Source organism: Poeciliopsis prolifica, unplaced genomic scaffold (assembly GCF_027474105.1).
Source record: "Poeciliopsis prolifica strain line A6 unplaced genomic scaffold, Auburn_PproV2 SCAFFOLD006, whole genome shotgun sequence".
In the NCBI taxonomy this organism is placed as follows: Eukaryota; Metazoa; Chordata; class Actinopteri; order Cyprinodontiformes; family Poeciliidae; genus Poeciliopsis; species Poeciliopsis prolifica.
In genome coordinates this window covers 15,852,606-15,871,738 of record NW_026562381.1, presented here as the reverse complement: position 1 = coordinate 15,871,738, position 19,133 = coordinate 15,852,606, and the positions used below count along the sequence as shown (strand labels likewise).

General features: G+C 38.3%; 2 protein-coding genes across 3 annotated transcripts; both read right to left on the bottom strand.

Annotated features, from left to right (window-relative positions):
* Positions 1 to 5,104: 5,104 nt before the first annotated feature.
* Positions 5,105 to 8,532, bottom strand: LOC129360252 (cyclin-A2-like). Its single transcript, XM_055030353.1, has 8 exons — positions 7,954 to 8,532; positions 7,345 to 7,594; positions 7,168 to 7,274; positions 6,875 to 7,098; positions 6,594 to 6,798; positions 6,197 to 6,310; positions 5,757 to 5,890; positions 5,105 to 5,675 (listed from the first exon to the last, which is right to left on the bottom strand). The coding sequence occupies exons 1-8, from the start codon at positions 8,164 to 8,166 to the stop codon at positions 5,624 to 5,626; spliced, it is 1,299 nt and encodes a 432-aa protein (XP_054886328.1). The 5' UTR covers positions 8,167 to 8,532; the 3' UTR covers positions 5,105 to 5,623.
* Positions 8,533 to 9,080: 548 nt separating this feature from the next.
* LOC129360248 (Bardet-Biedl syndrome 7 protein-like) lies at positions 9,081 to 18,599 on the bottom strand. 2 transcript variants are annotated; one of them, XR_008605991.1, is made up of 20 exons: positions 18,175 to 18,599; positions 18,005 to 18,070; positions 16,223 to 16,285; positions 15,961 to 16,136; positions 15,670 to 15,856; positions 15,403 to 15,475; positions 15,215 to 15,322; positions 14,023 to 14,153; positions 13,621 to 13,705; positions 13,413 to 13,515; positions 13,113 to 13,305; positions 12,930 to 13,004; positions 12,777 to 12,845; positions 11,715 to 11,854; positions 11,402 to 11,566; positions 10,863 to 10,972; positions 10,673 to 10,776; positions 10,467 to 10,590; positions 10,159 to 10,364; positions 9,081 to 9,159 (listed from the first exon to the last, which is right to left on the bottom strand). XR_008605991.1 is itself a non-coding variant. In XM_055030348.1 (19 exons), the coding sequence occupies exons 1-19, from the start codon at positions 18,208 to 18,210 to the stop codon at positions 10,231 to 10,233; spliced, it is 2,142 nt and encodes a 713-aa protein (XP_054886323.1). In that variant the 5' UTR covers positions 18,211 to 18,599; the 3' UTR covers positions 9,469 to 10,230. The 2 variants fall into 2 exon arrangements, 1 of the variants encoding a protein (XP_054886323.1); XM_055030348.1 differs by lacking the exon at positions 9,081 to 9,159 and having other exon boundaries at positions 9,469 to 10,364.
* Between the last annotated feature and the right edge of the window lie 534 nt (positions 18,600 to 19,133).

Below are 19,133 nucleotides of genomic sequence, written 5' to 3'. Positions count from 1 at the left end.
AAATTGATTTTTAATTAATCCCCTTCTATATCACCAAGGTGATATTTTTAAATTGCTTTTTCAAGTGCTTTTCTCATGAGCTAAAATTAATTTTATTCTACTTGAAGAAAAAAGCAGCTCTTCAGAAGCAATTTAAGGACAGAAGCTTAAAAACGTCTGGTTGATTTTACTTTTTTAATATTTCTGAATCAAAACAACATTAGAGTGTTTTTATGAGAGCTTTGTTCGACAGCTGAGTTACAGGGCTGCTTGCAGGCAGCTCCATTTGTCTGGTGTTGACTGACAAACAATACCCACCATCATCAGTCAAAATGGCTCCCCAGCTACCACTTATGACCTCTGCTTGCCACCTTCTCTGAGCAGAGAGCAGGCTCCATGTCAACGAATATTACTTGGTTCACTCTTAATGATTAAGTATCCCTCACACCCATGTAAACAACCTTAACTGTCACCACTATCAATGTGGAAGGAGTTCTTTCTATCTGTCATAGTGGATAAATTACTTTTTCACAAAAAAATAGTTTTTTTCATCATCAGCCTGATGATTTATGTTGTCAATCTAAAGCTCTTCATACTCTTAATTATTTTTGGAATGTTTCCCTCTTGCATGAAAAGAGCTGCCTGACGTAAACTGTGCATGCAGTGTCAAATAAAAGGGCTTGAACTCACATCAGGATATCCAGTTCAGCTCCTTGTTGAACTGGAAATCTGACCCCTTTCCTTGGCTTTAGAATTACCTGGAATTACCCAGGTAATTGCAGTTATTGGATTTGGTTGAATTCACAAGAGTCTTCTCTTTCTTTCTCTGAAACCAACTGAGAAATTTCTGTGGTGTGTCTTTAGGGTCATTCACTAGCTAAAACATGTACCCACATTTTAGCTCTAAATTATTATCAACAGCATCTAAGTACATTTCTTCATGCACCATCCCTCAATTAAATATCAGCTTGCACCACTAAATAAAAAAGCCCCACATCACAATGTTCCCACCACCAAATTTCTTTGTTGGCATGGTGATTGTAGGGGTGTGTCCATGCATTTTCTGATCCAAACATGCTGGTCAGCAGTTAGATTTTATTTTTCCCAGCTGACCTGACTGCATTTTTCAAGTATTTTATTGGCTTAGCAAAATGGTCCCCAGATATCTTTTGTTCCATAATTGAGCTCCAACATGTTTTTCTTAGGCAGTGGAAACAGAGATCATGGTGGCTGGATGCATAATTTGCTGTCATGAAAAACTACCTGCTGTTTCAAAGTCTTTCTGAAGCTCTTCGTAAGTACATGGAGCCACTTGGATAATCTTAAAAAAACATTCTTTCAACTCCGCTGACATAAATCTCCTACTGGAAGCTGGTTTTGGGTGATATAGTCTTTCCACTTTATGATTTTGAATCCAGTAGTGGTTAGTGGGAGATGCACACATTCAGTCACATGCTTACACCCAAAAACATGTTTTGCATCAAAAGGTTGCAAAGATCCTGAGAAATCCCTTTACCAGTCTTGAGATGCTTCTTGTGTGACACCATGGTCATGAAACCTTTTTATTAGCCGTCTGTTAGAATTAAACCATGCAATGCCATTTGCACTGACAGGTGGTAGAATTGCTTTCTAAATAATTACTGATTGCAGTTTTTTTCCCCTCAACTTTTTCTTGCTTCTTTTAGCTGCTTACCCACATTCGTTCAGTTACTTTTTACCCTACATTCCACTTTAGTGAATATAATTTAATTTATAATTCTTTGATGTTACTTGAATTTCATGTTTTGCTGATTGTATTTGCAGTGCTTGTTACTGATATGATGTTCAGTATTATTCAAATGGCATTTGAAGTTTAATCCAACTACAAGGCTAAAATGTGTGATGCTCATGCATCAGCATTGCATTATAATTTTGAATATGTTTACAGGAATTGTTTGGGGAAATATTCTTTGTTGCTTTCTTGCCAGCTGTCACAAGAGAAAATTGCCTCCCTCAACTGTCACATCTGTATATATGAGCTTTGAGAATTGAGGGAGATGGATTATTTTTCCAGCTTTTGAACTGGATGTTTCCCTATTATGTCAGCAATTATTACAAGATTGCTGTCATTGAATTAAACAATTGCTTAAACCCCTCTAATTATCCGACTTTCTTACTCTGAGTTAATGCAGACATGTCAACCTTTGAGAAATATTTCCAACCCTGAGAACCATTAATGAACTGTGAATCTTAGAAGGAAAATTAGCTGTCAGAATAATGGCAGTTCTCTCCCTGAAGGTCAGGAGTCGATAGATTCCTCTCAGACATGAAAATAAAAGACACATCTCCCACCTCTAACTAATTACCCAAGCTAAAACACATTAACAGTTACATTTATCAATCCATTCCAAACAAATGGAGTATATTTCCACCTTTGACAAGTGATCCATCTGTGCACAGCACAACAACCACTAGTGTGATCAACCACTGCATGGAGATCAAACAGCATTAAAGTTGTGAACACTTGCTGTTGATGTTATCTGTTTCCCACAAGAGTCTCATTTGCTCTGTTCTTTGGCATGGACAAGGACATGGACAGGGGAGTGGAGGATAGCTGGTGCTGCACCTCTTTCATATCGCCCAAGCATTTCACCAATAAGATGAGAGCAGTGCAAATTGCCCCCTAAAAGCTTCTTTTTAATCACCATCAATAAGGATGCAGATTTAATTCTGCCTTGTGATTTTACTCACTAATTTAGTTGTTTAGGTTTGGCTGTCTAAGATGACTGGTGAGATGAAAAAGAATAGCTGCAGCACAAAATCAACTGTATTTTTAATTACTAAGATGCATGCAGTAAATACTGTTCTACATGTCTGAGAAGAGTAAACCTGCAACTGTCAAAAAAATACACAAAAAGGTTTCTAAATAACATCTTCTTTTATTTTGTGTGAACACAGAAGTGTTTAAGAGCAAATCAGCATCCTTAAACATGAGTGAAAAGGCACCTTCAAGCTCTCCACCAAGTCCTGGCACAGTTTTTGGCAGATTTTTATCACATCTTTCACAACACTCGCTGCAACCTTTGATCAGTGCAAGTCTGTCTGAAAGAGCGAGCGGGCTGCACCATCGATTTCCCCACCGAGTTCCCAAGCTGCTTAAAGAGCATCCAGAGAAGCAGCAGCATCAGCAACAGGAGCCCAAAGAGCATCCCCACGTACAAGCTCAGGTTCCAGCCCCATCCCAGCGACAGGGGCAGCGAGGTGGATGCCACCAGAAATGTTCTGGGCGCAGGCATTGGTTTCTGGCTACAACCTGCCCTAGCTCTCCACTTCCAGAACCAGGTCTTCAGCCACACTTGGGTCTCCTCAGATGCTGTGTTGTAGCCATTATTCAGGAAAAGTACCTCATAGAATGCTTTTCATGGCTGTATCCCAGTCAATCAGTATCATGCTTATAAAGCAGACCTGTTGAGTTCAGAGCATTTGAGCTGTCCATTCTTGCAAGATAAGAATCCTCTCTGCAGCTGGGCTCTGCTTCCCTTCTGTCAGATGCTGTGCATAAAGCCAGCCTCCCCCTATCTATCAAGAGGGTGAGAGAGTGAGGTAAATTCAATGCCATTGGCTGCCTTTAGCTCCCTTTCAGAGAGGAAGTCACTGAATGGGAGGCAGCAAAAAGGCAAACCACATTTTTTTAAATCAGATTCCAGCCCAGAGTAATTAGATTTGCAACTGGGAAGATCATGATGAGCAGACTGAGATTTTGTTTTTAATTTAAACTTCTTGATATTTGCTTTCCACCTGAAATAGAGTAACATTTATCCTAAAAAAAATTAGGCATCATTATGGTAATTAGTCATTTAAAAACCACCCTAAAAGATGTAAAATATAAATGAATAAATCATGTTTTTGGAGTTTCTTTAAGTGACCATCACTTGAATTTTCTTGCTCAAGGCAAATATATTTTTCTACAGTATATCTTGCTTCATCTTTTAAATGAAATAAACATTTGGAAACTGTTTTTCCTTATCTGGTTAAGTTGGCCTATTTGTAACGAGGCTGAATTCTGTCTGCTACAGAGCAGTGTTTTATTATTACTGGATGTGAATCTCAGACATCGTTGCTCTTTGTATGGTGCTCCCAAACAATGGTAGTGGCAGGCAGGGCGGCAGGGGGCGCTATAGCTCCTTCTGGATTAGCACTACAGTTTTGTTTTTTTTAATTTGATGTAATATTTTATATTTTGAAAAGCAAACATTACACATGAAAAGCAAAAAAAATAAAATAAAAAAATCTCCAACTCTCATTTGATTACTATGAATTATAAATTTAAAAAAATGTGGAAAATGATTGTCCACACACAAATAGCATGAGAGAAAATAGTAATTTTACTGGCCAAAATTCAAAAAAATTACTTGACATCAATAGACCAACATTGGACCAGAATCCCTGTTGACAATAGTAGGGAAGCTGTTATAGAGAAATATGGAAACAGATCAGTCCAGAAACAAAACAAAAAAATCAGGTTCTGCTAGTTGGTTGCTTATAAACCTTCCAACCAAATGGTTCTCAAATCTAAATCTTTGCTTGGTGCACTTACCATTCTATTAAAGGAAAAGTGGAGCAGTTCATTTTGTTTCTGTGACTTCATTTAATTGAAATATTCTTGATGCAGACCGATATGTTGCTCTCAGTTGTTAGTCACCTCTTACAAAAACTGGTACAAGCACTGTCCCTCAGCCAATTCTCCGTTTGTGAACTAACTGAAAGACAATGCAACAGAGTTGAAGGAATCCTGTATTGTCAGATATTGAATATGTACCATTGGCACATTCTTGATTTGATAAATACTGAAATGCACTGCACATCTAATTGTATGGCTCGTTTTACTTGCAAAACAAAATCAGGTTAGTTTCATTTGTCTTTCCTGTTGAAAGTAAGCTCTGTTGGGCTCAATATTAAGACCACAAGCCAATATGTTCCATTAAGTTCATATTGAGTCATTAACCAAACACTAGGACAGACTTTTTAAAGTCTTTCCAGTTTCATGGGTGTAGGTAGATTCCCCATCTTGTCATTCAAGACCAAAATGTATCCTCTGCTGCCCCCATGAGGTCACCACTATAAAGATGCTTCAAACAAGTTATAGCTTAAAGGGGTTTTATTTACAAGAGCCATATTTTACATTTCAGAGGATGCCACAAAAATGATGCCATTTTAAGACACTGTTGTAATGAGAGATGACTCACTAAGAGATAAACTTTAATATGTATCCCATGAGGTCAAATGCTTTACACCTTAGAAAACTGTAAAATGAAGCAACTGCTTAGAGAAAAAAAACAAAACAAAAAAAGTCTGGGTTCTGGTACATTGCACAGCCCAGTATTTTAACACTGAAAGCCAAATTCGCATTAACAGTGTTTTAAACCTCACCATTTTGTCTTATTGGAAATAAACCCATTAAAACTTCTTGATTAGCCAAAAACTGACATGTGGCATGAACATCGGGATTCTGAGTATAAAAAAAATATTAAAACCTCTAAAATATCTAGCACTACTCCAAAAAGAGCAGGGCGTAATAGAAAATGTTGCACATCATTAAAAAAAAAAATTAAAAAAACCAAAATAAAAAGTGACAGGAGGTATGCCTCTACATTAGAGGAAGGAGTCAGTTCAACATCAGTTTGGTTGGTGGACTGATACTGGAAACATCAAGGTATCTGGGGACACAAAACAAAAAACTGAGTCAGAACAGTGTCGAGTCACAGAATCAAGTTTTGAAATTAATACCAACCACTTACTTTGAGCCCTTATATTTTTCTCGGACGGACTGCTGGGCATGCTGTGCAGCACCAACATAGGTTTGGTGGAGATCCTCAATGCATGGCATAAGATCCTCCAGGGTGTAACCACTCATCTCTTCCAGAGACTTTGGCTGAGGAGGGAAATAAATGTCAGATTACTGCAAGAATCCATGCAACAGAAAAGCATGTTCAAGTACAGAACGTGGTTCAGTCTGGTCCAAACCAGATGAAGCCAATTTTTCCTAATTATTGCAGAGGCTGATTAATCTCATCCCAAGACTAGGAAAATGCATCCAGGTTAAGAGAATTTGGCAGTGAATTGTTCAATCTTTAAGATTAAGCGGAACATTGGCAGACATGTTTACTTTGAGCAGTGGAAGTAAATCACAAATTTTACAGCTCCAAGGGAAGATTCTCTAGCCTTTTGGGGGACTTACCCATGAGCTGCCAGTCATCGTATTGTTGGCCAGAACGTAAGCAGCAGCCGCCATCTGCGATGGCAAGTATTTCAAGAAGGGATCCGAGTCGACAAGGCTGAGCTCCCCAAGGTACTAGGAACAAATGCAGTTTTATGAGTTAAATATGCCTCTAGACAAGTTTAGGCCACTGTTTCTCATTTCCGGTCCTCATGTCCCCCTGCTCTGCATGTTTTAGGCGTTTCTCTGGATTAAATAACTTGGTGACTAAATGCTTCTGCAGTACTTGAAGGTGATGCAGTAATTTAAATCTGCTGTTCTGCAACAGAGGCACGAAAACATGCAGCAAAGGGGAGGACTGAGGACTGGATTTGAGAAGTACTGGTTTAGGCTAAAGTGAAAAGCTCCTGATACTCACCATGGCCAGGCTTTCCACCTGCTTGGTAACAGCCTGATGGCAGAAGTATTGTGTGAGAAACTGGTTTATTGTTGGTGCAGCCAGATCAAAGGAGAGCACTTTAAGCACCAGATGCTCCATTCTCAACACTTGCTTCTTTGTGTAGGTGTCATCTGTGATATAAACGAACTCAGCCACCTCAGGAGGGTAGATCTCTTCAAATTTCCTGTATTAAACAATCACTTTTACACAGGGGCAGAAGTGTACGTTGTTTGATTAAGAGGTCGTAAATGGGTACATACGAAGCCAGCAGCATGGCAGCAGTTCCGACAAGCTGAAGTTTGCCCCTCAGGACAGACATGGAGGAGAGGAAGCGATCGATGTAGTTAACAGCCAGATAGAGGGTCTCATTCTGGAGCTTGTACTCTTCTCCGACCTCAACCAGCCAGTCCACTAGGATGGCTCTCATACTGTTTGTGATGTCTGGCTGTTTCTTCATGTAGCCTGCTTTAGGTCTAGTTTTCACCTATAGGACAAATATGCAATTTGGTTGAAGTTCAAATACACTAGCATTCACATACCACCCGTTTCTTACCTCCATTTCTCTAAGGTATGTGTGGATTTCAGCCGCATATTCTGGAACTTCGTTCACATCGACTGTTCTTTTATCCCCATCAACCATAGACGTGTCCATGGGAGAATCTGGGAAAAGAAAACAATTTGAATGCTCTGCAGATCCAACAGTTGAAAAATTAAAACATTTCAAACCCACCAATGCTAACATCCATTGATGATGGGATGTCCATCGGGGCCAGAGGCTGGCGGAGTCGTGCCACAGCATTGCTGATGGCCAGAGGAGATTCTTCCACAGTGGGCTTCACCTTGCTGGCTTCAGCCTCCTTGGTTGGAGCTGCATCAGGCTCATCCACGTGGATCTGGAAAGCAGGTTGTCTGGTAGGTGGCTTCTCAATATTGCTCCTTGCAACATCTTCATTTTTGCAGAAGAAAGGCTGCAATGATTCCTGAAACAACAACGACTGAATCAGCAAACTCCTCGGACTGAGCATAAAAAAGCATTAGAATTTATAATGATGTTGCATTTTACAAAAAATATTTAGTTACTGATTGCGGGAGCAAGCTCTGGGAAGTGAATACTGCTTTAACTGGCTCCAAGAAGAGGAAAGCTGTTGCGCTGGGCGACATAAAAATGGCGGACAACTAGGCCAAATGAAATCTCAGGCTAAATTGAAACTTTAATATGGAACGATTAAGGCAGTCTAACAGGAGTCACTTCATCTGTATGCGATTCTTTTAAGACTTGTAGGAATTTTAAGTTTTATTTTATTCAGAGCATGCAAGTAGCTGTTAGCTTTAGCTATACCTGCTTAACGCCGCGCTGGTTCTGGACTCTGCTCCTGTGGTTGTTCTGGAGGGCTCCCAGGACGGTTCTGTTGGCAACTTGCTTCGGAGGAAGATTCTCCAGGTTCTCGTTGGCTGCAGCTCGGTGTTTGAGTGAGCCTCTAAGCCGTGTTAGCATGTTCTCCTGGTTGTGATTCTCGCTAGCCGCGCTTCCTTGTCTGTTAGCTGCTGACATGTTTCCCCCCTCAAACAGCCCCCAAAAAACTGATACTCTTGTGTTAGAACTGCTCAGATAAATCACGATGATCTTTCAGTGACAAGAAATCGTGTCCTAGCAGTTACTGTAGAGACTAAACAGTCGTTTCTAATCAAAACTTAACTGTTGAGATGGCAACAACACTATAAACTGAGGCGCTAAAAACAAAAGAAAAACAGAAAGCGCATGTACGGCAGGAGGCTTGCTAAACAAAGAAAACTGCGCTAAGTTGTCATTTTAAGCGGTCTCAAAGTTGTACCAACCTGCAGACAAAGCAACTGCGCTCGGATCTATTTACAGGGAATCATGCAGGGACGCAAGATTGTCCCAGTTCAAGTAGCCCGCGACGATTGAAACGGACCAATCAGAAGAGAGAGAGCGATTCACGTCGTACTTCTACGGCGGCCGAGACAGGGCAACATTGATCTGATTGCAAATTCAAAACCGGTTTGAAACAAAGATCACCCTCAAGAGAAACGTTACATGGCTTTAACGACTGTTTCAGTTCAGAAAACACACACAAACCGCTGTATTTTACTTCAGATGCTGTTAAACATTTAGGATTTTACGTTTTCTGTAAAGTTGAAAGAGTTTTAGACTGCCTGAAAAGAACAACTTATATTGCTGAAAAAAAGTCATTTGACAAAAACTGTGTAAAGTTAATACTGTCGGAGGTTCATGCATAATTTAATTTGAAACTGAATGATTTCAACTGTAAATATGGTCATTAACTTTTGTCAATGTTAAAAAAAAACAAGAATATTAGTACATTATATATATCTCGCCACCAGCTGATGAAGCTTCTGACTGAAGACATTTTATTGTTGTATGACAGTCTCACGAAGAGGATGGTCAGGGTTGTCTGTAATTTTCTTCATTTTATCAAGAATCCTTCGCAGCAACATCATTTCCAGAGGTTCAACAGTCCCTTTATCTTCTTTATCATCTTGCCAAGCCTTCTGGAGTCCCCATCTGATACCCCAACATATAATAGTAGAAGGGATTATACTCTCCACAATAGATTTATATAAGACATGCAAATTTTTTTTCAAACACTGAAAGATTTCATCTTCCTGAAGAAATACAATCAGTCTGTCCTTTCTTGTACGCAGCTTTACAGTCCTGCCTGTTGTCCAGGTGGACACCAAGATAAGTTTTCTTTTCCACCACCTTCAATTTCCCCATTATGGAAATAGAGTTTGATGTGATCCTTATGGTTTTTGTAATTATTTTAATAAAAAAAAAAAAAAAAACTTTTAACCTATTGGCAATTTCCCCAGCTGTTCATGTGACTAGATAGTATTTTAACTAATTTAATTATACATTTCTTAAGAAATTGCACCTTTGTTGTGGATTTGCTCCAAGTTACACTGGTTATTTAAATTGTCAAGACTGAACCACCTGTTTTGCATTTTTATTGTTTTGTTTTGTTTTTTTTAAATTAAATTACAGTTTTTCTTAACCTCAAAATACACACACACACAATAGCTGTTATGTGAAATGTTTGTTATTTCATTATAAATGAGTTAGAAAAACCTAGACCAAGGGACAGTGGTTATAGGTCTGTAGATAGATTAAATCAGTCCCCAATATTCAGGCCCCATACTGACGTAATCAGTATGGTGACTGATTAGATCCCCATACTGATTAGATCAGTACAAGGAATATTCTTTTTCTCCAGGAGAAAAACAATATTCATGTCAGATCTGATGTTTTTGAAGCATTTTAAAAGCAAATTCTCTATAAATGTTAAAACTGAATTCACAAATTTCTGTAAAAGTTTCATTTAGCCTCAATTAAAAGGCAGTCATTATTTGATTAAACATGCATTATTATTATTTTAAGCAATATCAAAAGACTGAATAAATATTTTATTATTATGCAATATTAATATTATATTCAGAAATAGTTTCTAAATACAATAAAAGACCATAATTTGAGACAACATAAACATCAGTGTTGGATAATTACCATTCTGTGATGTGATTACAGGACAGAGCAGCCCAGAGATAAATCAGAAAAATATACATTTCTGGTTTGACTTCATGGTTCACTGAAAAAGTCTAATAGTGAATTTAAGTCATAATGCTCAAGTATCTCCAGCATTGATGACACTTTTGTTCTCACATTCCTGCCCTTGAACTTGAATTTGTCAATAAGAAGATCAGTGATCATCCCTGCAAGAAAGATAAACACAGATCAAGTCAGTGCAATCCAAATGACTTCCAAAATTCCAATTTTCTTTAAAAATAACTTTCAGAGTGACTCCTAGACTTTACCGTAGAGCCTCTCAAGGCGTGCTGGCTGCTTCTTGTATTCCTCCAGAAGTTTGTCAGACTCGTCCAAGATGCTGCGGTATTCTGGGATTAGGAAATCAGCATTTCCCTCATGTACCTGAAGCTCCTTATGATTATAGAAAAAAGGAAGGAGAGTAAGGTCACACATGAGCCCTGAGACATTGTGTTCCCATTTAACCAAAACTTACTTTGAGAGCATCGATAAGCTGAACTTTCTTTTCCAACACTAACTGGTACTCCAGTTTCGGATGGATCATCTGGAGAGTGTGACTGACTGAATCGTCATTTATATCTGGAAGATACACAACAAATGGATTTATTTTCTCCTGTATATATCAATTTATCAGGGTGAAATTCAAATATACGCAGTAGACCTACCATAAGAAATATTTAGATTTATTTTCTTTTTGGTCGCCTCTTTAGACAGAACATCTCTGAGGATAGAGATGGTAGAAATATTGTCTGACTTAAAGTGACCCTCCCCTTTGCTGAAAAGATAAATCAGACAATTGAAAAAACATACCTAAAAGACACTGTAAAACCCAGGTGAAAATTTCAAATTTAGTTGTGCATTTTTAAAATTAACAACGAAACAAGGTTTTATGTTGTCAGCCTCCACATAAATAGAACTTTTAAGATAACAGTTGTGTGCTTAGATATTATTTTATCACTCAAATCAAAGCAGTTTTGTCTGTAAAATGCCAAATTACACTACAGCGAAAAGATGTTCATTATTATTTAATTTCAAGAAGTATTTGTGGAATGCAGAGAGAGAGCTTTTTTATTAATATTTTAACACTTGTTAATGGTTTTTATAAATATATTCTGCGACAACTGGTCTTTCAAGGACATTTGTGATTTTAATATGACACTCCTAAACAAAACTTGAGTTGTTTTTAGTATGTTCCTGAGTTTACCAGTATGTGGTTTCAATCTGTGTGCCGAGGAACGTGTTGTGGAAGTAGAAGGTCACACTTTCCCCTGCAGGCGTTTTTTCAGGCACCTCTGGCAAACAGAAAACCACCCAGGAATGAATTTCAGCAAAACTGAACTGCCCCACCAGACTGAGTTGGTTCATTGGCCTGAAACAGAAATGGACAGAGATCATCTGCAATGTAGCTGATATAACTGGAAGTTGACTTCTTACTAAATGTCTACTCATTACTGTATACCAGCTTTTTTATATTCAAGCAGTCAAATTGTTATTTGATTCTTACATAAAGCCCTTACCTGTCTGGGTCTATGCTGTGTGTCCGCTGGTGCAGAGAAAGCGGTTTGATCTGATACTGTCGAACCTGGCAGGTCTTGGGCTGCAGCCTGGGTGTGACGTAAGCCTGCAGAGTCCCATACTGTCCCTCAATGGATCTCACCTGATTGTGGATAAAACTGATTATTTATTTGCCGGATCTTATACAGAACAACATTTAAGCTCATCAAGTAGACAGAGAAGTGATTTTTTCCCCCCGGCATTCATATAAACCTACACAGAGACTTCGCTTTTGAAGAATTAACCAAGCAGTGATACAATAAAAAGTGAAATATCAACTATAATTAAAAATGTGTTGCAAAAGTATCCCTACACCTTTAAGCATTCTCATATTTTGTTGAGTTACAACCATAAACTTCAGTGTATTTAATTAGGATTTTACATGACCCAAGCAAAAATACTCCATAAATGTGAAGAACAAGAAAAATGATACCTACTATTTTACATTTTAAGTAATAAAAATATGTATTCAGCCTTTATTTAATCTTGGAAAAATTCATGCTGTTCTGTGAAAATCCCTAAGGTTTGTTAGCGCTCATTAGTGAACGAACAACATCATGGAAATCAAACTAAGAATCTGCGGAAAGACTTTCAAGTAGATGTTCACAGATGCTCTCTAACCAATGTAACTGAGCCTGAATTGTTTTCATGAAGAAGAATGGGGAAAAACATCAGTGTGTAGATGTGAAAGGCTGCTAAAGATCTATAGCTGTAATGGCAGTGACTAGATATTCTACAAAATATTGACCAAGAAGGGTTTCATATAGATGCACACCACTCTTCATCCATTTCTGGTTTTTGTTTTAAAAAAAACTGCATAAGCTTCTTTCCATGGCAAAATCATCCACTGCTTTGTGTTATCCTACAACAGTGTGGTGTTGCAATGTTAGAAAAAAAAATATAGGAAGGTTTCAGGGTTAATAATGCCTTTGCAAACCACTGTACAAACCTAAGAGTTCCATTAGCGGTGAGTTATAATGAGGAAAATCCTACATGCCTTCACTCAACGTTGATTTAATGGTTACCTTAAGATCAAGTCTGGTTGTATTAGCTTGACATCTGTACGTGGCCAGGAGGTAGTTTCCATTAGGTTGCTGGAAACACATATTCAGTCAGAGCTGTAAGAGCACAGCAGGTTATTCATGCTTCATGTATACAGACTGATTTATAAAGCTCACCTGTGAGTCGCATTCACTGTGACTGACAACGGCTGAGTTCTTGTCTACATCCAGCAGGTCTATGGGGACATCACTCTGAGAAAAATGAAGACTCAAATTAAAGTTACATTCTTCCTTCTTAAATAATATGATTAAAAATAAAGTATGTAATTTGTATCAGCAGCAAATAACTGCTCCAGATACCTGTAAGAGTAGGTTATCGATGGCCGTCGGCACTTCCAGAGTGAGACTGTAGCTGGCGTCATCCTGGCAAAGCGTGAACTTGTCATTGATGCTGAAAACAGGTACAGCAGAGACGGCCGTGCTGGACTGACTGGACTGTTGGTATTGCTCACGCCCCTGAAGAACTTTAACCTGCAACTGCTCGAGCTCTGCACTAAAAGACAATGATATAACTCAGAAACAAATTTGTTCTGAAATTCAAATTTAATTGAAATGAAGGTAAAATGAGAAGTTCAGACAAATGAATAATTGTGCTCATACCTGAGTGCTTCTATTTTAGACTGGGTCTCCTTGCTCATCTTGATCTCGTCTCCTTGTACAGCCTCGGCCCTCTGGGGTTCAGAGGTCAGGCCAGTCACCCAGCCTGAAGATATAATCCACATTCAAGGATACAACTATTAGAAAAATCTAAGTCTGAGATCATTTTTATAATTTCTTTCATTTCTAAAGGTAAATCACATCTCTTAACCTGTATAGGTGGCAGTTAAGACCTCATCATATGACTCTTTCCCCACACAGCCCCCTTGGATGGAGGTCACACTCTCTGTCAACACCTGAAAGGAGAAGAAATGTTATCTTAATTAAGAAACCAGCCAACATGTGGAGGCAATCTGCTCATAAATATAGGCTGGACTGGCAAGTTTTTATAGTATTTCCCTGCAAGCATACATGATGGAACACTATACTGGGAGTGAATGTATGCATTAATTCAAATGTCATCAACAGCTGTAGGATTGAAAGCTAAACCAATAAAACATATTAGCAACATGTACCTGACCTATAATGTGGTCAATTAGCATTTAATTGTGATAACTGTTTGCCACTATTAATGAAGAAAATCTAACTAGAACAGGTAAAGACAAACTCTCACATGTTCAAAGCGTAACGAAGGCTCTCTGGAGCTGTCAAAACCATAGACTTCTACTGCCCCATCGTCCCTGCCCACCAGGATGTCATTCACACCATCGCCAATGATGTCATAAGTGTCAATGCAAAGAATTCCTGATGGACGAAAGAAAAGAGTTTTGGTGCTTTGAGAGTCGTCCAAAACTACAAGAATAGTCCACAATGGGTCATGACGTGAATTTTTTTAAATGAAATACTTACAAAACATTGTGCACAATATCAGTTTAGAAGTTTACATACTCTAATAATTGCCTCATATATTAATTTGGAAAATTAAACTGAAAAACAAAATCTGGGTGAACTAGTTTCAATGTATTGCAAATTTCCCATAATCCACACAAAATTCAAATATAGACAGGCTTTGAACTTAACTCCCACATCTCCATTAATATCTGGTTAAATGTCCATCAGCAAGATGCATTCAGGTGCATTTTTGACCTCCTTGTTAGAATGGCAAGGTTTAGATTTGAGTATTGAAATTGGCTGTTTATCTGGCACAGACTCAGATTCAAAGTATTTTTGCATGTATTATTGTGCAATTAATTTACCAATACCCAGCTGGAAAAAAAAGCCCTCAGCATGATGCTACCACCACCATGCCTGGAAGCTGGTACAGTGTTATGTTTGAAAGCTTTGTTGCACTGTTATGCCAACCACTTATAGTTCATGGAAGTCTTGAGCCTTCATGCTTCCTAGTTGTTCCTAAATATCCTGAAACCAAACACATCGAAACTGATTTTAAAATAAACGAAGCAGGAAAGAATTAAGATTCAACCATGGTAAAAATGTACTGGCAACGTTTAAAACCTGACACAAAGCTTCCTTCCAAGAAGGATGGTGAATAAATTATCTGGCCAAAATTATGCCAGTGACTTACTGCTGACTGGAAAAAAACATGCTAAGGGAAACTTAACGAAAAATTACAGAAAGTTTGTGTATATACTTGTGTGTGCATGTCTAACTTTAAACATTTGTGGATTAGAGAAAATTCACAATAAATCCAAATTATTTCACCTAATTCTTCTTTTTAAAACTTACTGAAGCTGCATGGAAAATGAACAGTTGAAATCAATAATTAAAAATCCTAAATTAACATGGATATCATGCCAATAATTGGTGTATGTTTAACTTTTGATCAGCTCTATTTTGAACCATACCTCCTTTTCTTTTTTCATTTTCAATCTCCCATTTGGTTGCAGCATCACAGTCACCAATCTGAACCAGTCCAATTTTTCCATCAGTGGTTCCATAAAGGACTTCCTCTCCTGAAGAAAAACATAGCGTTTAAATGAAACCGTGGGAGGATTTATAATTTAAATAAACTAAAGACAAGAAGCTGACTTGCCTCCATCTTTATTAAAAAGTTCCAGAACAGATGGAGGGCTGGGAACTTCAATATCATAAGATAGTTCAGATCCCTGAAGTTAGAGTTAGAGTAAATCACTGAAGAGAAACCTCATTAGTGAAGGAACAGCCAATGGGTAGAGCAAAAGAGTTTAAAACTGATCATTTATTTGAATGAAAATAATTTTAAATCTAGATTAGCCATAGGTATGACAACATGAAAGTATCCAGTTAAACAATTTTGTATTTAAGTGTGAGTTCGAGTTACCTGCAAGACTCTGATTACTCGATCTTGGCAAGCTAACACAGGGATGAGGTGAGGAAGCTTTTCTGAGGATAAGCATGTGATGTCATTAATTTTGTCTCCAGAAAGGAAGTAGTCTTGGTCCTTGCAGTCACAGTAGTGGTTGTAGATGTAACTTGCACACACAAAAAGGTCAGCACCTGAGACATGCCTAGGAAAAAACATTGTCATTATCATTCACACAGGTTAAAGTCACAACATACCATAAAAGTCAAGGAAACAGAATAAGAAGTAATAAAAGGTAGAGGTTCCTACAAGGCATTAATGCTCTCCGTGAGGTTGGCCTCAAAGATCAGGAACTGTTTTCCTTTCTTAGTGAATCCTCGAACCTGAGAACCAGAACAGACAAAGATCTTCTCCTGGGGAGTTCCCACTGCACCTCCAAGGTCCATTCTGGCTACCTTTGCTCCAGGGAGCGTTTTAAACACAGGCTGAAACAGACAGTCATATGTCTTTACAGTAAAACATGTCTCTTCAGAATTCAACAACAGCTGGATTATATAAAAAATAAGCTCACCACAGCTTCTCCCTTTTTCATCCCAAAGCATGTAACTACACCATCATGATCAGCAATGGCAACCTGAAAAAGAACAAGACAAAAACCAAACCAAAAACATGAACTCTTTTATTTGAGTCCACCTCAACAAACCAAATTTTCTGTCATAAAGACTGAATAAATGCTGAGCTGAGGTTCATTTACATAGCACATTTCAGAGGCTTCTAAAGTTGATAGAAAGCATAAAAGAGCACAATAAAAATAATGATTGTTTGAGAAAATGTTAGTCAAGTCACTTGACATTTACCTAAGAAGAGCCCACACATCCTGGACACAGGACAGCATAACAGAGTGCTGTCAGAATTAAAATCCTCCCCCAGGCTGTCCTTCAGATGAACAATTCCCAATGAGGGTGCACAGTTCGATACAATGCTTACTAATTGAACTATGTCTTTCTCTTCTGCATGAACAGAAGATATATATAGCTTCTGTTCATACATAAATATATATATATATATATATATATATATATATATATATATATATATATATATATATATATATATATATAAAAAGAATTCCCTTCTCACCCACCGCGGGTGGTTCTTATCCTCTGAGCTCGGGTCCTCTACCAGAGGCCGGAGCTTGAGGTTCTGCGCAGTATCTTGGCTGTGCCAAGAACTGCACATTTCTGGACTGAGATGTCTGATGTTGTTCCTGGGATCTGTTGTAGCCACTGCTCCAGTTTGGGGGTTACTGCCCCGAGGGCCCCGATGACCACAGGCACCACTGTGGTCTTCACCTTCCAGGCCCTCTCCAGTTCCTCCCTGAGGCCCTGGTATTTCTCCAGTTTCTCGTGCTCCTTTTTCCTGATGTTGCAATCACTTGGTATTGCTACATCTACCACAAAGGCTTTCCTCTGATGTTTATCCACTACGACAATGTCTGGTTGGTTCGCCATTACCATTTTGTCTGTCTGGATCTGGAAGTCCCACAGGATCTTAGCTCTGGCGTTCTCCACCACCTTTGGGGTGTTTCCCACTTTGATCTCGGGGTTTCCAGTCCATATTCTGCACAGATGTTTCTGTACACTATGCCTGCCACTTGGTTATGTCGCTCCATGTACGCTTTCCCTGCCAGTATCTTGCACCCTGCTGTGATGTGCTGGACTGTCTAAGGGGCCTCCTTGCACAACCTACACCTTGGGTCTTGTCTGGTGTGGTAGATCTGGGCCTCTATTGCTCTGGTGTTTAGGGCCTATATATATATATATATATATATATATATATATATATATATATATATATATATATATATATATATATATATATATATATATATATCATTTCCTGTTCTTTTAGTGAAGTATCGGTGTCCGTTTTGTATTTCTTATCTTTTTTTTTGAGGACCAAACTCCAAATCCAGTGTACTTTACAATGTGTAGTGCATCATTGTAGCATATTGTGTTCAAATTTCTGATCTATGCATCGGAAATTTGCATAGATCGTTTTTTTCAAGGATTAAGGGATCATGTTAATTACTTCTATGTATTAATGGTTTACATATGGCAACAACATCTTAAAGAGATCAGTGTCACTTTTCTTCACAGGAGACAACTTGACTTACAAAACTGCACACACCAAAAGTAAGCCTGCCAAAGTCCAAATAAATCTTATATTATTAATGTTACTTTTTATTAAATAAATATAACTAACTAAATGGATTAAAACTCGGTCACATTTAAAGGGAAACTGTTTTTTAAGGTTTCTAATTACATGTGGCAGTGGTCTTCGGTAATAATACCTTTTGGGTTGTTTTTTTTCCCAACGCTGGAAGTAACCTCATAGTTTTCTGGGATGTCACACCAACCTAGAGCAGACATGCAACATAACATTGATTAATTTTAGTTCAGCAGCAACTAAAACTACTCTAAATCAAGCAAGGCAAAAACAGCGTCAAATAAATGGTGTTACCTGGGTATAATCGAGTCTATGTAGGTGGAGCTCCATCTTCTTTTAATTTCAGTCTTTTAGATAATGTCCCAGCTACGTTTTGCGACCAAGAAAACTGTCTGCTTGCTTGACTCCTAAAGATTGTTCAGATTGCTTCTTTCAAGCTGAGTACCAAGAGAACGAAGGAGCCATTCAAGGCTGGGATTACTTTCAGCGAAGAGATTAGCTCGACGTGCTAACGTTAGCTAGCAAGCTAATTGACTAACACGATTAAATCAGCCGCCATCTGTCTCCGTCAGTGAGCACAAACTAATTATAAAGACACAGAATGAACAACATAAAAAACCGAAGATAAAAATTGTCTCTGCTTGCAATAAATGTGAGATTAGGCCCCGTCTAACGACAAAAATGTAAGATAAATCTTCCACGGCGAACTGTATAATCAAACTCCCGTTGCCACGGCAACATTGACTTCCTTTCTCCAAGCTACGATTTCATTGGATAAAAGCAGAGCGGGGAGATTGACACCGAATGCTGATTGGTTGCAGTGCCTTACGTTTGAATCCAGCTTTCACATGTCACTTTGGCGTAGGGGTTTCGTAGCATCAAGACCTTAATCATATGTACGTTGAACATCCGTACAACTAAAGTTAAAATTGAGCAGTCTAATCTAAGTCATTTTTAATTCAAACTTTTTTGACATGAGGACAGAAAAGTCTTGACTCCTGCTGACTGGCCAAAAATCCTCTTTTCAAATCCAAGAAAACTAATTAAGAAATTAATCTCATGTGAAAATCAAGAGTTTGAATACATAATTTAGGAACACGGAAGCCTCGTTGCTTTATATCAAGAGATAAATATTCAAATTCGGGGATAAGAGGAAATTTTAGATATTCTTGCTGCCCTCTGCTGACAAAATGGATGCATATTTCATTTGCCAGCAGCGATTGGCTCAAGTCTGCTCAACCACCAACCCCTGG

What these genes read in the sequence shown, in the direction of transcription:
- LOC129360252 (XM_055030353.1), bottom strand. Translation starts at nt 8,166, where the DNA reads ATGTCAGCAGCTAACAGACAAGGAAGCGCGGCTAGCGAGAATCACAAC. An exon ending in ACCAGCGCGGCGTTAAGCAG is followed by an intron (nt 7,595 to 7,953) that starts GTATAGCTAAAG and finishes TTGTTGTTTCAG; the next exon opens with GAATCATTGCAGCCTTTCTT. An exon ending in ATCAATGGATGTTAGCATTG is followed by an intron (nt 7,275 to 7,344) that starts GTGGGTTTGAAA and finishes TTCTTTTCCCAG; the next exon opens with ATTCTCCCATGGACACGTCT.
- LOC129360248 (XM_055030348.1), bottom strand. Translation starts at nt 18,210, where the DNA reads ATGGAGCTCCACCTACATAGACTCGATTATACCCAG. An exon ending in CACAGCATAGACCCAGACAG is followed by an intron (nt 11,567 to 11,714) that starts GTAAGGGCTTTA and finishes TTTCTGTTTCAG; the next exon opens with GCCAATGAACCAACTCAGTC. An exon ending in CAGATTGAAACCACATACTG is followed by an intron (nt 10,973 to 11,401) that starts GTAAACTCAGGA and finishes TTATCTTTTCAG; the next exon opens with CAAAGGGGAGGGTCACTTTA.